This window comes from Marmota monax, unplaced genomic scaffold, assembly GCF_021218885.2.
Source record: "Marmota monax isolate L192 unplaced genomic scaffold, Marmota_monax_Labrador192_F-V1.1 WCK01_AAM20220418_F8-fsc00034, whole genome shotgun sequence".
Taxonomy (NCBI): Eukaryota; Metazoa; Chordata; class Mammalia; order Rodentia; family Sciuridae; genus Marmota; species Marmota monax.
In genome coordinates this window covers 2,783,162-2,801,013 of record NW_026693934.1, presented here as the reverse complement: position 1 = coordinate 2,801,013, position 17,852 = coordinate 2,783,162, and the positions used below count along the sequence as shown (strand labels likewise).

General features: G+C 31.9%; 1 protein-coding gene across 1 annotated transcript in view; it reads right to left on the bottom strand.

Annotated features, from left to right (window-relative positions):
• The window catches only part of Lrp1b (LDL receptor related protein 1B), a 1,856,415-nt gene that overhangs the window by 700,714 nt on the left and 1,137,849 nt on the right, over positions 1–17,852 (bottom strand). The window contains exon 21 of the mRNA XM_058585368.1: positions 5,445–5,627. Coding sequence (XP_058441351.1) covers positions 5,445–5,627 — 183 coding nt within the window. The remainder of the gene's footprint in view (positions 1–5,444; positions 5,628–17,852) is intronic.

Below are 17,852 nucleotides of genomic sequence, written 5' to 3'. Positions count from 1 at the left end.
GACTTTGGATAATATGATATGTAGATGTAGGTTCTCTGATTATAATAAATATACCACTCTGCTATAGGATACTGATAGTGAGAGAAACTGGATATGGTGTGGTTGCACAGGTTATACAGGAACACTCTATACTTTCTGCTCACATTTTGCCGAGAACTTAAAGGTGGTATAAAAAATAAACTCTGTGTTTTAGAAAACATCATTCCAGTTACTTTTCTGTGTAGTACTTCCTGTTTCATGTGGTTATAAGTAATTACATATACATATAATGATTTCTCTTTTTTAACTTAATAATTTTCAGTATGATTTTAGTTTCTACATGCATTTTTTGTAAATCTTTTTGATGCCAATTCCTAGTTTGAGTTTGTACAATGCCTTCTGTAAGTTTCAACTACTGAAAAATTCTAAGGTTTTTTTGGAACCTCACATGAATCTCAAATTTTTTGTGTGTGTTTACTGTGCCAATTGGAGTCTTTATATGCATTGACTTAAGCATATTAAACACATGACTTAAAGTACTGTAAATTAATTAAATATTTTTGTACATCTTATTTCACAAATGTATATCTACTTCATAAATTCCTGGATGTAGAATTGCTAGTAAAAAATAAGTACATGGGCTGGGGATGTGGCTCAAGAGGTATCGCCTCGCTTGCCATGCGTGCGGCCCAGGTTCGATCTTCAGCACCACATACAAAGATGTTGTGTCCGCCGAAAACTAAAAAATAAATATTAAAAATTCTCTCTCTCTTTCTCTCTCTTAAAAAAAAGTAAGTACATTTTAGTCACTGATACATATTTCTTACTTTTCATAGAGGTTTACCAATATCCCCTAACCTAAAAGTGTCTGCTTCATCAACTCTCACTGACACAGATGTTTTGCAACTTGTTAATTATCACCTCCTAATGTTGAGTGAAATGTGAGGCCACTATAGTTTGGAGTTGCATTTTTCTCATTATGGGTCTTATGACTGAATTTTTGTCTTCCAGAAAATTCATATTGAAATCTTATCCCTTATGTGACTGTATTAGAAAAAAGGGGTTTGGTCAAGTAATTAGGTCTGTCATGAGATTAGCAATCTTATGCAATAAGAAGAATGGTCTCTGCAAACCAGGAATAGAACCCTAACCATCCATGTGATCTGGTAGAGCCTCCACCTTGGAAATTCCCAGCCTCCTATATGGTCAAAAATAAATATTTGCTGATTAAGCCACCCAGTTTATGTTAATTTGTTGTGGCAGCCTGAACTAAGCTCATTTTGTCAACCTTTTCCAATTGCAATTATTCTGCTTGTCATATTATATATTATAATGATAATGACTATATTATAATATGTAAAATATATAATATGACAGAATAATTACAATAATTTATATATATATATTATTAAATATATTTTATTTTCATATACATGTCATATGTATTCTTTTCTTTCTTTTTTTTTCTTCCATGATCTCCACATAATTATTCTAAATTTTTTAGACACACATTTCATTTTCATTTAATCACGAGTAATTCATTTGGTAATGAGTGTTTTGAGAACTGATTTCCTTAGAGATAGCTTCCCTGGTACGTTTTAGACTTTTGGTTTGAAATCTCATTTTGTCTGAGAGCTTTCATTTCTCTCTTTATGCGTTTACTTGTTCTTATCTATGGTTTCACTGCTTACACTTCAGCCTACCACGTTATTTCCAGCATTCATGGTTCAGAAATATATCTTATGTTTGTTTTTTTGTAGGAGTCTATCCCAAAACAATATTGGATTTTTATCATATTTGATCTCTACATCAGACAGAGTCTTGCTTGTCTGAATTCCCATGCCTGTGTCCTTCCGTCTCTTTAGGTACATGACTTCAGTTAGGTAATTTGTCATCAGCAGCAGAGATACTAGACAGACAAACAGACAGATAGATCGATATGAAAATACTGCAGGCACAGCTCAGCATTCTATATTCTGTCTTATTCGTATTTCTCAGAGTAGTAAATCAGCATGTCTCTTTATTTTCTCTTGTAACATGCGGGCATCACTTATATGTATTTTTAGCAGTAGAGAGAAATTTTAATTTCTTTTAATTTTAATTTCTTTTAATTTTAAAGTGTGAATACAAGTCTTAACTTAAATGAATTCCTTTCTTATTTCTTCTGAATGACATTAGAGTAATTCATTATATGAGTACACCATACTTCTTTTAAGTAGTTCCATACTGAAAAGCAATACATTGTTTAATTATTTTTTTACTAAAAACGAAAAAATTCAATGAATATATTTGTGCATCTATAATTTCATATATTTCTGATTTTACCTACATAAATTTCTAAACTGGGAAGGCAGGGTCAAATTAACATTCCTTCAACCCCTGAGGGGCAATTTTCCCTATACTCTTGACATCACTTTATAATACCAAACATTTTCTTTTCTTTTTTAATTTAAAGAATGGCATCCTGAGTTGCTTTTACATGAGGGGTAGACTTGAAACTCTCTCCCCTGACTCCTCATTTATGATATAACTGCTATTTATAGGTCTGGGACATGAGAGACCAGATGTGGTAGAGTACACTTCTTGGTCAGATAGTTCCTTTGAGATTAGAAGACTTTTGATGTTAATAATTGTATTGCATTTTAATTTAACTCTCATGCTCTTTTTTATACTAACATAAAACTTACTAATGTGCTTGTATTTGAACACTAATTAAGAGATGGCAACTTATGTATAAAAGAAAAGCCATTCTAACTAATAAATGTAAATTTATTACTTTAGAAACTTTTAAATGTCCAAGCTAGCATTTACGACATCTTTGAAAATAAACCTGAACTCTGGATTGAAAATCTTGAGTAGATTAAAGGTCTTTTAGCTTGCAAAAGTGATAATTTAATTAAAGTAAATAAAAAATATCAAAAGGACTATTGATGCATACATATTCAATGATTATTATTGTGGTTTCTTTAAATGCTTCCGATGTTCACAAAAATCTATCATAAATATGAATATGCAATTGTGCATGAAGATTGTTTTAAAGTTTGGCAAAATTATGATTTACTATATCTAAACTACAGATTAATTAGAAGCAAATAGATTGGTAAAAGTAATACTTTTTACATTTCTCTTTTAAAATGAAATATCAGTTGTACTTTATTTACATTAAATTTTGGTTTACTTGAAAATTCCTTGATAAATCTTATTAATAACATTATTAAAGTGCAATATAAGTCATAAGTCAACACATGCAAGTATCTCTAAGAATCCAGTTTTCCAAAGATAGCTAGTCATCCTTATACTTCAGTTTAATCTTTGAGTCATATTCAGAGGAATTTGTATGATTTCACTTCAAAATATCAATAAATATTATACAATGCAGAAGCATCCAAATTATCTATTGTTTTCTTAATATTCTTGTTTATTATGTTTTCTCTGAATATTTTCTATGATAGAAAGTTCAAACAAGTTCTTAATGACATTATAGTTGTTTAAGTATACATTGCTATGAAGTTCTTTATTAGATTTTTTTTAATTGACACAATATAATTGTACATTATTTATGGGATATGATGTGATATTTCAATATATGTACGCAATGTATAAAGATCAGATTAGAGTAATTGACATATCATTTATCTCTCATATTTATCATTTTTGTTTTTGGAACACTTAACAGCTCTTTTGAAACATACAGTTGGTTGCCAACTATAGTTACCCTACTGTGCCACAGAACATTAGAAGTTATTCCTCATGGCCAACTGTATGTACCTCAGTAACTGCTACCTATGTTCTCTCCATTCCCACATCATCCCTGTCTTCTGATAATCATTATTCCTGAAGCTTTCTAAGCATTCTTTCTCCATAGAAAAATTTCATCCTGATTTTAAGGTTTACATCTAAATTTGCCAAACTTTTGTATCATATCCAATTAATTTTTAAAATTTTCCATGCCAATTTATATTTGTTTTAACATAGTTTTGCCAGTTTCTTATTCATACTTATATACTGAAGACTATTCTTTGCTTTATTTCAACATTAGACTAATTAGACAAAGAACAGAAGTCATATGGAAGAAAATATATGCTTTGAATTATGTTAATCTGAGTCAAATAACTGTCTCTTTGGAAAAAGAATTAGTCTATAGAAAATTATTTAGGCAGTCAATATTTTATTAATCTAACAATACTTATCTATTGATTTTAACTACTATATATTCAAAAGGATAATTTCTATACTGAAAATCACATTTAAACCTAGTATTCTCCAAATAAAATGTTTATGTAACAATTGAAGATAGAAACATCTTTGAAAAACTATTGTTGGAAGAATAACCCATTTGGACACATAATTCTCTCACTAGGAATGGGCTACAGGATTATTTTTCATGTATATCTATTCTAGTTTACATATGCTTCTTTATTTTTTATTTAAATTCTTCAGTGTAACCAAGAAGTGTTTTTAGGAAAGAAATGTGATGCTTTTTTGTATATTTAAATTCATCAGCCACTGGATTCAATGGCACATGCCTGTAATTCCAGTAGCTCTGGATGCTGAGGCAGGAGGATCAAGAGTTCAAAGTCAGCCTCAGCAATGGTGAGGTGCTAAGCAACTCAGTGAGACCTTGTTCCTAAATAAAATACAAAATAGGGCTGGGGATGTGGCTCAGTGGTTGAGTGCCCCTGAGTTCAATTCCTGTCACCAAAAAAAGAAAAAAAAGTTCACATTAGTAATGTGGTTTTTATAGTATTTGCTTACTCATGGTTTTTACTCTCTACCAATTAGTTGGTATACAGAACCAAAGGAATCACTAAGAGCTCGTGATTAAGCAATTCACATTAAAGAGATGTTCCAGAGATGAACCAAGAATACGTCCTGAAATCTATGAAAAATTCTTTGCAGTTCTTGCATTCTGTTTGTTCTCTAAATTTCATCTCTAGCCTATGAAATTTGAGACTCTGAATCCAAATGGGCTGGTTTCAAATTTCAATTGTGGCCAATGTGGTGGTGCATGCCTGTAATCCCTGAGGCAGGAGGATCATGAGTTCAAAGATACCTTCATCAAAAGTTAGGTGCTAAGCAACTCAGTGAGACCCTGTCTCTAAATAAAATTCAAAATAGGGCTTGAAATGTGGCTCAGTGTTTGAGTGCCCCTGAGTTGAATTACTGATACCCCCATCCTCACCCCCAATTTTTTTTTTCTATTGTGCCATGCCAGTTTTGTGAACTGGGGCATATTTAAAGCTCTTTGTTTCCTGAGTTCATGAAGAGAATACTCACAGAACTCTGCAGACCAATAATACTTCTCAATAGAAGATGGCTATCACTTTTGTTACATATAGAATGTGAGCATACCTACTAGGAATACAACAACGCTCTTTGCAAAATTGAGATACAGATTGCTGGCGAGCAGAAAGGGTTCTTCATTCAGGGAGTGCAACAGAAGGCGAAAGCAACATTCTGCTCACCTGTACTCTGACAGGAGAACTTGGTTTTGTGATCACACAAGCGTATCGTGCCATTGCATCCTTTTTCATCACTACCATCTTCACAATCTTTTTCTCCATCACAGCGCCACAGATCAGGAATGCAATTTCCATCAGGATGGCACTGGAAGTGATTCCCATTACAGCCAGCAGGAGAACGAATCTCTTGATTTGAAATGAAGGAGAAGAGGCAAGACCAAAGAAAAATTATTTTAAGATATTTTTTCCACATTTTTTTTCCTTCAGGCATCATTATGGTAGACAGAATCTATATTTTATTTAGTTTATAAAAATAGTACTCTCTAGCATTTTCAAAATCTTTTCAAAGCATTAAAAATTGGAGAAAAGCATATTTCTTATCTCCCATAGAATTCTGAAAAATACTACATAAATCAAAAAAGAGAAAGTAAGATAATACATAAATATTTTGTTGTGGTTCTAATTAGTTTTATAAGAGTGAGATCGATGAAGAGCTCTTCTCTAAGGCACATAAAATCTCAGATTATTCTCCTAATGATAAGACTTTGGTTTTTTTTTTTTTTTTTTTTTTTTTTTTTTGACATTTCTTAGGTAACTATTGTCAAATTCCTAAAAGGTAAAAACCAAAAAAAAAAAAATAATAATAAGTACACTCTAACAAAATCTTAGAAGAATAACATGTAGAAATTTGAAAAAAAGAAATAAAGAAACAAACAAAAAAACCCAAACAATAAATACAACTCCTTGGAATGTAAGACTTCAATTCTAGAATCAGAATGGATACTAAAACACAAGAATGTAATGAGACATTATACATTCCAACTTGATTATCTATTACTATTTCTTGAAATACAATAGATAACACTATTGTCGAAAACCTGGTGTTTTATTAGATAAATTCTGCAGGTAAGCATAAAAGAAATATAAATTGTTGTGCTACATATATGTCTTATATACAATAACTGAATCATATAATATATTAAAGTTTGTAATACATATTATCATGAGATATATTAAATATTTCCAAATACTCTAATAAAATAAAGATATACATTTATATTCAATACAAAAGTCATTGTAATACACTAATTGTACATTTTATTCAGCTATACCCAGCAACTCCCCCCAACATGAACAATTAACCAATGTACCTATATGAAAAATTTGAGGTAGGTTCACATAAGTTATTCATTGTTTAATGTGCTGGTTGGTAGAGACCTGGAGTAATGATTTAAGATTAGTCTCACTTAAATTCAAAGCTAATTAGAACACTGATCTAACCAAAGCAGCTTCATCATCTTTTAAGTTCTTTGTTTATTCTACTGGCAAATGGACAGATTTTCAGTGTTCTTGTGAAAATTGAATCAAATATTTGTAAATAATTGTTTTAACTACAACATTTTGCTGAGCGATAGTGCATGCATGCCTATGATCCCAGTGACAGGATGCTAAGGCAGAACAATGACCAGGATTGGAAATTTAGGAAGATCCTGTCAAAAATTATAGGTCTGGGGATGTAGCTTAGTGATAGGGGACTTGCCTAGTATGTGTATGGCCTGAGGTTCCATGTCTAGCATTGTAAACCAAACAGAAACCTACAAAAAAATGTGTTGGTGTTATTTTCTGTTAATATAAAGAGCTCAGTTCTGGATGAAAATTTTTCTTTAATTAAAGACTTTCAGCTGCAATCTTTCAGGTTATAATAAAAATGAACAAGACAATCTTGACTCTGTTTCCCAAGAATTCCTAGAGCAGTAATACTTGAATAATAATCAAGAATAATCAAGAAAATTCATCCTTACTGAAGCAAAGAAGATGCTCTGTTGGTAAAAAATAGGAGCTTCAATTCACAAAAAGATAAAAAAAAATCCATACGATGAAACAACCACTATTAAGTAGTTGTACAATATGAGACCTACTTAACAATATATAGGGAAAACTGATATCTGGCTAGCTTTGAAGCACCTTCCAAAAACAAAAACTTTCTATATTTCCTAGTCTTCCAAATAATTTTGGATATATCACTTGGATATATTATTGTCATGATTAATCAAAATACTTAATGTGCATACAGGCAATAAATAAAGGTGGTAGAGTCTGTGTACAAATGGAAAATATATGTGCACTATGACACAGCAATTTCTCATCACATTTAATTAGTATTGCAGAGTATTATGCAGAAATTGGGTTAACTACTATAGCAGTAAAGAATTAGTGTGGGAATGTTTTCACAAATATGATATTTTGGTTTTTAAACTTAAAAATCTATTCATCTTCAGCATTCAGGAAGGAGAGAGAAAATGAATCAAATAGTCTTCAAGGCCAATTGGCTTTTTAGGAAGTTCTGTGGTGAGGAGGCTGAGCTTCTGGAAGTAGTGGAATAACCTTTGCTTTTCTCCTACTACTTGTCTTGAAAATAGAATAAAAAAAAAAAATCTTGGCTTAGTTGAAATTTATATCCTATGGCAAGAATTCATCCAATAACATACACAAGCTGTATTTCAGGCAATTGTCACTCAGTGATTCCAAATATTTAATAAGGAATGAAAAATATAATCTATTGATTTTTATATATTCCCTAAACTAAGGGTTGAAGTCTGGCAGCTCACATTCTGAACCTGTCCCTTATTATGTTTAACTGGGCAAACAAACTATTGGCCTTTCAAACATTCAATACTTTATTACATAAAAGTCTAGATTCTCCAGTAGCTTAAAAATAAGGACAAATTTTGTGAAGGCATCCTTGCAAGGTATTAACTACTACTAGCTTTATATAGGAGCAAACTGAATTTTATTAGACATTCCTAATTATAAGAGACAATATATACCTTCTTTCCCCTTAAATTGAACATTATACCATTTTTCAAAATCTTTTTTGTTTTTTAAATAAAACTATTTATTTCTACTGTTTTTTTTTTAAATTTTTTACCTCATGGACATTTTTCATTAGTTGGCTGGGTTTGTGGAATGGTATCTTTTGTTTTTGAATTTTGCTTCTAGAAAGCCATTTAAAAATGTTTCATTTGCTCTTGCCTCAATATAAATACTAATTTTCTTATCTTACACAAATTGATTTTTCTTTTTATGATCCTTTTCATGGAGATTTGTGAATAATTCTGAAACAAATCATGCTATTTTAGAGTGACTTCTTAGATCTTAGAACCAAATTTATTGACTGTTTTTGATGATATGAATTTGTTTGAACCAAACTCTAACTCAGATATATTTATGAATCTTTAACATGTATTTGTAAGATTCTCCTCTTATAACCTTCTGTCTTTCAAGGGAAAGAAAGAAAGAAAGAAGGAAGGAAGGAAGGAAGGAAAGAAAGAAAGAAAGAAAGAAAGAAAGAAAGAAAGAAAGAAAGAAAGAAAGAGAGAGAAAGAAAAAGAAAAACAAATCATTAAAAGAGTAATAAGTAAGGACGTTTTGAGAAGAAATAGCACATTTACTTTAAAATTTACCTAATTTAGGAAATGATTTATTAACTTCAATAAAGTTAAATAATATATATCAACTTCTATAACATATTTCTATCACTCTCCATATCTTTTTATTTCTTCAGGGCTCTGTTGCTTCAAAAGAACAATAAAAATTGAAGGAATTCCATGTTTAACCTATTATTGAAAGAACAAAGTTCTGACTCTTTCAAACATAGTTTTCTGTGTTGCCAAAGTCTAGTTATTTTACATCAGCTTACCATTAACTCAATGACAAAAAATGTGAACTTCTCAAGAGAAAAATGACATAAAACTTTATAAACATGGACAAATCAATCTGATTCAGAAAGAGATTTGAAGGAGTTAAGTTGCTGGTTGCTGCTTCTAGAGAAAAAGTGGCTTTGGGATGTGCTTTTCCAGAAAGAAATAGAAAAATAGGGCCTGTTTGCATTTGTAAGCCAAAATATTTTGATAAGCTTCCTAGAAAACAAAGAAGCTTATAGCCATTATCAATAAGGCACAATATGATATGTTTTAATGGGATAAGCCCTAACTTCTCATTTTGTACATTTTAAGATTAAAGAGCAGAAATACAGGTGTTTATAGCAGATTTAGCACTACAGCAAGTTATCTACAACCCTTGTCTTTTAGTTCAATGTTATTGACAGCTGAGAGTTAGTTGCAATCAGAAAAATCAAAGCAGACTTTCTGGAGGGAGAGAGAATGCTGCTATTGTCTGCTTTTTAACAGTTCATTTGCATTTTTCTTGCTTTGTTTCCTAACATTTGATTTATCTATTTATGTTTCATAAATGAACCCACTCTTTCATTTTCTTATTCTAAATAAATATTTACTTTAAAAACTTGAATGCAAATGTGACATTTCTCTGGGGATTTCCTTTTCTTCTTTCTATTAGGGTATTCATGTCCAGATCCCTTAGAGGCAGGTAAAACATCTGTTAAGGACCACCACAAACAATCAGGTAGCAATAAGTTAATAACAAGAATACAGCCTGGTGAAGGAAACTTGGTGAGTAATTCTTACCACACAAATCTAAGCAAAGAAACTCTCCATACATTTGCTTGCACATGTGCTACTAATGTATAAATTCTGTTCTTGGTTATTTGTTCTCCCCAAGCTCAATTTTCTTTCTATATACCTTCTCCTATTAATAGTGATGGCTTTGTTTAAAACCAACTTTCTCCAAAAAAAATAAAACTGTGTAGGGTTGTTTTCTAAAATTGGATCTTTCATTAAATTCAGAAATTTCATGAGTAGTAGTAGTACAAGATTCACATGAAATAGAAATCATATGTGATGCTTTGGGTTGATACCTATTCTTTCTCCTGTAGAGTCTATTCAAAGCTCTGCTTGATTTTCAAGGTAAACTCCAAAAAGAATGCCAATACCTCATATGTTCGTGAATATTTATCTTCTGTTCTATGTGTCTCACTTGGAACAAAATAGACCACTCATCTGCTCCTTTTGATTTTGATTAAAAATAAACAAGAAAATCTTATTGAGACTATCTCATTTCATAGTAGCAAATACTATTAATCAATTTTCCAGGAGTCATACAGTTGATAAGTAGCAGACATGTGATTTGAAACCACACAATTAATCTCAGAAACTGTTCTCTTTATCATTATATCATCGTTAACTTCTTGAAAGAGTTTTCTCATGTAGAAGCTCATGAATAAAAATATAATGATCTCATTTAATAATCAATATGACTATGGATTTAATTTTTACATGTAAATTGCTGTTGTTCAAGCATGGTATTGACACCAAAATAGATTTGTAGACCAATGGTACAGAGTAGAGGACATGGAGACAAACCCACATAATGACAGTTATCTCACATTAGACAAGGGTGCTAAAAACATATATTGGAGAAAAGATAGCCTCTTCAACAGCAGGACTAAAACTGGAAATCCATATGCAACAAAATGAAATTAAACCCCTATCACTCACCATGCAAAAAACCAAACTCAAAGTGGACCAAGGACATAGGAATTAAACCAGAGTCATTGCATCTATTAGAAGAAAAAGTAGGTCCAAATCTCCTTCATGTTGGATTAGGCCCTGGCTTCCTTAATAATACTCCTATAGTGGAAGAATTAAAATCAAGATTCAATAAATGGAATGGATTCAAACTAAAAATTTATTCTCAGTGAAAGAAACAATCAGTGAGATGAGTAGAGAGCCTACAGAATGGGAGCAAATTTTTACCACACACACATCATATAGAGCACTAATCTCTAGGATATACAAAGAACTCAAAAATCATAACACCAAAAAACAAATGACCCAATCAATAAATGGGCTAAGGTACTGAACAGACTCTTCTCAGAAGATGATATAAAATCAATCAACAAATATATGAAAAAATGTTCAACATCTCTAGCAGTTAGAGAAATTCAAATCAAAACTACTCTAATATTTCATCTCACTCGAGTCAGAATGGCAACTAAGAATACAAACAACAATAAGTGTTTGTGAGAATATGGGGAAAGGGCACATGCATACATTGCTGGTGGGTCTGCAAGATGGTGCAGCCAATATGGAAAGCAGTATGGAGATTCCTTGGGAAATTGGGAATGGAACCACCATTTGAACCATCTATCCCACTCCTTGGTAGATATCCAAAGGATTTAAAAACAGCATACTACAGGGACAAAGACACATCAATGTTTATAGCAGCACAATTTGCAATAGCCAAACTGTGAAACCAACCTAGACATCATTCAGTAAAGGAATAGATAAAGAAATGTGGTATATATACACAATGGAATACTACTCAGTATTAAAAGAGAATAAAATCAGGGCATTTGCAGGTAAATGGGTGAAGTTGGAGAATATAATGCTAAGTGAAGTAAGCCAATCCCAAAAAAACAAATGCAGAATGTTTTCTCTGATATAAGGAGGCTGATTTATAATAGGTTGGGAGGGGAAAGCATGGGAGGAATGGAGGATCTCTAGATAAGGCAAAGGAGAGGCAGGGAGAGGGAGGGGGTATGGAGGTAGAAAAGGGAGTGCAATGAGATGGACATCATCAAGTACATGAAGACAGGAATGGTGTGACTCTGTGTTATGTACAACCAGAGATAGAAAAAATTTTGCTCTCTGTGTGTAATATGAATTGAAATGCATTCTACTGTCATAAACAACAAATTAGAATAAATATAAAAATTAAATAAAATAAATAAATAATTACTGTTGTTCAGCCTATTTCTTTTCTAATAAAATTTAACATTTATTTCATTTTGTTGTAAGGTAATAGTATTTTTTTTCATTAAAAGATCAATAAATTGCAAGTTCTATGAGGTCATCTACTCTTCTCAAGTTTGTTCCTTCAATTGATTGTCATGATATTTGGGTGATGACATCCATGATCTAGTCAGTGGTTGAGAACTACAAAATTAATTTTATTATCTTTAAAATCAGGATACAGGCCTAAATTATTCATTCTATTTGTTCTTTCAATATATACTTATTGTTACCTGCCAGGCATTTTTCCAGGCACTAGCATTAAGCAAAGGTCAAGGTAGAGACATTACTGGTCGTCTCACAAATCTTACATGACAGCAGAAGAAGAATGAAGGTGTTTAATAAATAACTACTTAACAAATAAAAGCTGAAGGGGCACCACTGGTTATACTGTGGTAATAGGCAAGTGAAACATCTCCTTATCTCAAAGCAGAAACCATTTAATTTTGGCTGTAGTTATGTATCCATTATGAATTAGGAGCTGGATATCCTCATCACAGTCATTCAAGTTCCTAAGTTGATTGATGGATGATCATCTTACATGATCACAGTTATTAGGAAAGAGGGAAAAGAGTGTTCTGAATGGTCTCATATCAAGCTAGAAAATAACACCCATTATTTCTGATGAAAATTGATTGAAAAAACTTACTCACACGGAGTAGAGTCCTAAAATATTGCTCCAATCCAACCACAAAGGTCCCAGAAAGAACAGTCTTAACAGGTGTTAGAAAAGGAAATACACTGTGCCAGTCATTGATCACTACCATAAACAGCAACTTGGATATAGGGCTCATATTAAAAAGGGTGATTATAGAAGCTGGCATTTAAGATGAGTCCAAAGTGATGGGGAAAAAAATAATCATGGAAGAAATTAAGGCAAAGAGCATACTAAACACAAGAAAGAGTAACTGCAAAGACCCAAAGCAGGAAATAGCTTTAATTTTCACAGAAAAATAAAAGAAGTGAAAGGGAAAAGGTGGGTGAAATTAGATATGAGAGGCAGGTAGGGTAGAATCGTATAGGGATTTATTAACAACTATGAGAAGATAAATGGCATCTATTTTAGGGGGATTTTGAAACAAGACTGATGGAGATATAATTCAATATACATTATTTTCTTTGACTGCTATTTCAAGAAAAAATGGATTCATGAGTGGAAGTAGAGAGACCAGAAAATGGCTTTTGCTAGACTCCAGGTACAAAATGGAAAGTGGAGTTCCTGTCTTTGAAATGATCATAGAATAGTGGGTACACAAGCAAATAGAAATGTTTGCAGCTGTAAAACTCTTTCAGAATGGAATGGTAGGAGAGAGTGCCATGAGAACACAGAGAGGAAAACCAGTCTGGAGCAGGGAGTTTATATGAGACATTCTTAGGACAAAAAGTCAGAAGAGAGTTTCTGGTTATGATTAAGAGTTAAGTCAGAAAGTATGTTAAATGAGAATGAAAGATTTTCTTATTAAAACTAGCTCTACTTACAAAATTGTATGTAGTGTGTCTGCAGAGGAAGGGAGAAAGAGAAAGACAGGAGAGCAAGACCTAGATCTTGAAAATAATTGTGTCTTATGCTAAATGATTTTGATTTAAATCTGAAGGTAACCAGGAATCAAAGACTTTCAGTTAGATTCTGATTTCTTAACTCACTAGGGAAAAAAAAAATTCTCTTAAGATTCTTTAAATTTACAAAGGTTTGTATAAATGTAAATTTGCTTAATGTATATATATATATATATATATATATATATATGTATACATATACATATTAAATATTTAATTTATTCAAACTATTGAAGTTCACTCTGATATGAGACTAGCATGCCTATACACACCCACACACACTCATTTTACACTTTTATATTTCTTCCCCCCTGTCTTTGCATCTCATTTTCTCACAATAAATTAAATTATAGTGGAATGAATCTGACATAACTTTCCTATGTGTGTGTGTGTGTATATATATATATATTCTATTGAATCTCACTATCATGTATTTCCATAAGAAATTAATTTTAAAAATAATTATGGTTAAATGATAGAAAGATCAGCAGAGCAGAGGGAAGGGAGGAAGTGGTGTGGGGAAAGGAAAGGAAGGAGAGGTCCTGGGGACTGAATTAGAACAAGATATATTCCATGCTTTTATAATTATGTTAAAATAGTTTCTATTGTCATGTATCACCAAAAAAATTAAAAAAGAATAATAATAAGAAGAAAATTAAAATACTTGAAATCTATTTCTCAATGTATTTCTTAGTTTTGGGTGGAAGTTAAGACGTTTAGGGAATGCTGTATTTATCTGCCAGAAAGCATTAAAATAAAGTCATAGAGTTTTATTTCTTCTTAACTTTCTTGCCAAATAAAATCAGCTTCTATTAACGGTTGTTGATTTTCCTCTGATGAAGAGCGACATTCCTCTGAGGAGCCTGTGATGACCATTCCAACCTGAGTTCCCAGCCTGTGTAGTTCCCCAGAGCCTCAGGTCCTAAGCTTCGGGGCTTGGAATGCAATCAATCTTTGTGATATGGCTCTCCCAACAGAGTGCTAAAACGATGACTGTGTTTATATGTATATGCTCATGCTGTTTTACTGTTAAGTTTTCATATTGCTGATACTGGTTATATTTTTTAACTAAAGCAATTTTATTGTACTTTTCCCCTCAAGCTATTTAAACTAAGCATAGAATTTGGAAAATCTAATAAATAAATAAATACAAAGCCCTGGAGGAAATGTGGAAACTGATGGTGGAATCTATCCCAATATTTAAATGAATTCACTGTGACTAAATATTTGCAGTTGGAAGACTAGCAACTGTACAAAAACAAAAAGAATATTTTTCTCCTGAAGTTAAAAAAAAAAGAAAAAGAAAATCAGAACTGCAATATATATATATATATATATATATATATATATATATATATAATTAATGTATTGTTTTCTTTCTTTCTTTTTTTTTTTTACTCAGAATACATTTTTGGATCAAAAGAAATGCTATAGTCCCCCTGACAAAAAATGGATAATAATGGTGCTAAAAATATGATGGGTTATTTAAATTGCAAGACAAATGGGGGGATCCTTTACTATTTTTTTAGCACACTTTATGCCTTGACTTGCCATTCAATGCACAGAACTCTTTAAATGTAAAAGGCACTACATATTGCATGTGCAGGAAGCTTTTTGCATTTCATATAATAATCATGTGTCAATCTTTGCCCTTCCTAGATTTTCAATGAATCATTATGTATTAATAATTCTTACACCTATGGCAGCTATTTGCTGTAGATTTCTTCTCCAGACATTTTTCTCCAGTCCTGGCAGGACTGAGAAGCAGGTCTGGCAGCATAACAACAGCCTCATTTCACTTACAAACAGAATGTGGACATAACCTTTCCTGTTCCTGCCTCAGGGGTATCTTAATTCCCCCCTAACAAGTTTATGTACCCCTAGTTTCTAGAAATCTTCAAGAGACTGGCTCATTAAAGCACCTCAGATTGTGAGCTAACTGGAAACTATACTTGAGTTGATGGGGGTATGCTGTTGTGCTCTTCTCCTCATAATGCACAACAAATTTCTCAGGGGATGCTGCCTCTGACTCTCAGAGGCTACTGTGATCTCTGCTATGAACTAACAACAAAGACATATGTGGGTCTTCCCTCTTAAATCATTTTGTTCTCATCCCACTGGACCTTGATATGGCTGTCTACAAGCCATCTGGACTTACCATTCTCACCTTCCTTCCTTTCCCCCACTTTCCAGGGAAAGTTTTATATTCTGCTTTCTATTCAAACAAACCCCTTTTCATATGTAGCCACCATATGAGATTATCTTAACAAAATGTTGGATGGGACCATTGAAACCATTTATTAGTATATGTGATTTAGTGATAAATTTAGTGGGGGCGAAAATTAAAAAAAAAACAAAACAGATTTAAACATGTCATGTTTACTGTTTGAGCCATTAAGAAAAGCTGAATAGAAGAAATGAAAACAATGCAAGGAGAACTATGCACAAATAAAATTATTTTTAGTGTTAACACATGGACACTCAAAATCTAAACATTGAAATGAGTTTCAATTCGGAGTAGCAAATATTCCCCTAGAAAGTTAATGTAAATTAAAATGTAATCTACATAAAATATTGGTTCTGCAAAGTGCTGTGGTACACACCTATAATTTCAGCTACTGAGTAGGCTAAGTCCAAAAGATCACTAGTTCAAGGCCAGTCTATGCAACTTAGGGAGATCCTGTCTCCAAATAACAATAAAAATGACTGGGAATATAGCTAAGTGGCAGAACATACCTGGGCTCAATTCAAGTACCACAAAACAATAAAACAAAATACTGATGCAGTTTATTCAAATGTTAGGTTTTGGTACCTGGGCTCTACCATGAACATTTTCTTTAGAATCTAATTATCTTGGGAGTGATGAACCCTCACATTATCTAAACATAAGTGAACAGAATGAATTAATCTGTTTAATTAGTTGTGTAAAGTAATTGACAGTTTAATTTTCCCCTTATCATTTAAATTAACCAATCATCTTAATGGTTATGTTAAATACCAAATAATAAGTAAAAAAAAAGTTTATATTTTACATCAGAATTTTTGGCTAACCAGTATGCATGTCTTGCAGTAGGAAAATACTCACTAGAACAAACATCATCAACAACAACAAAGAAAACTGAAGAAAAGATAATACTTTCTAACTTGATCTTTATAAATAATGTAGGACATTGTTAGCAGAATATTCAACCAGAAAATAGATGGAGTTGGAGAATATCATGCTAAGACAATCCCCAAAAACAAAGGCCAAATTTTTTTCTCTGATACATGGATGCTAATTCACAGGAGGGCACTAGAGAAGAATACCTTTACTTTAGATTAGGTAGAGGGGAGTGAAGGGAGGGGAGGGGATACAGGGATAGGAAGAATAGTAGAATGAAACAAACATTATTACCATATGTACATATATGAATGCATGACTGATATGATTCTACAACATGTACAATCAGAAAAATGAGAAATTATAATCAATTTATATACCATATGTCATTCTATTGTCATGTATACCTACTTAAAACAAATGAAAATTTTAAAAAAGAATATGCAGATATGTGTGTGTGTGTTACAGATAATACCATTTAAAATTATTAAATATTTTTTTCTTACTTTGGCTCTTTCTTCAGTATAAATTTGATACTCTGTGAAAGATAGATGTAGGGTTATTCAAAATTACTGTTACTTCAGAATGTATGTCTACTTATATTCTCAATGAAGTTCAGTTAATTACAACCTGCAGACCATTCAAGTACTACCTGGTCTTTATGTATATATTTTTATTGTATTTTATTTATAAGTTTTCTTAGAACACAGGTACACTTATTGACATACTGCCTCTGGCTGCTTTCATGCTAAAAGAACAGTGTTGGTACTTGCAATAGGCAAGGATTAAAATATTTTCTGTTGAATACTTTAGAGAAATTGTTTGCCATTCTCTATTGTAAACTGTTCTAAATTTTGCTTGTGACTTAGAGAATCTTCTATTCATATATGGATATAAAAAAATAATAGAAACATGCTGTCATGAAACATCTGATACCAGTGAATAGTCTATGCACAGTAAGTTCTGATGGTTTAAATGGATGATTTTAAGCAACAAAGTTGTTTCTGGAAAGGATTTGGATGCAAATAATGAGCAATTTCCTTT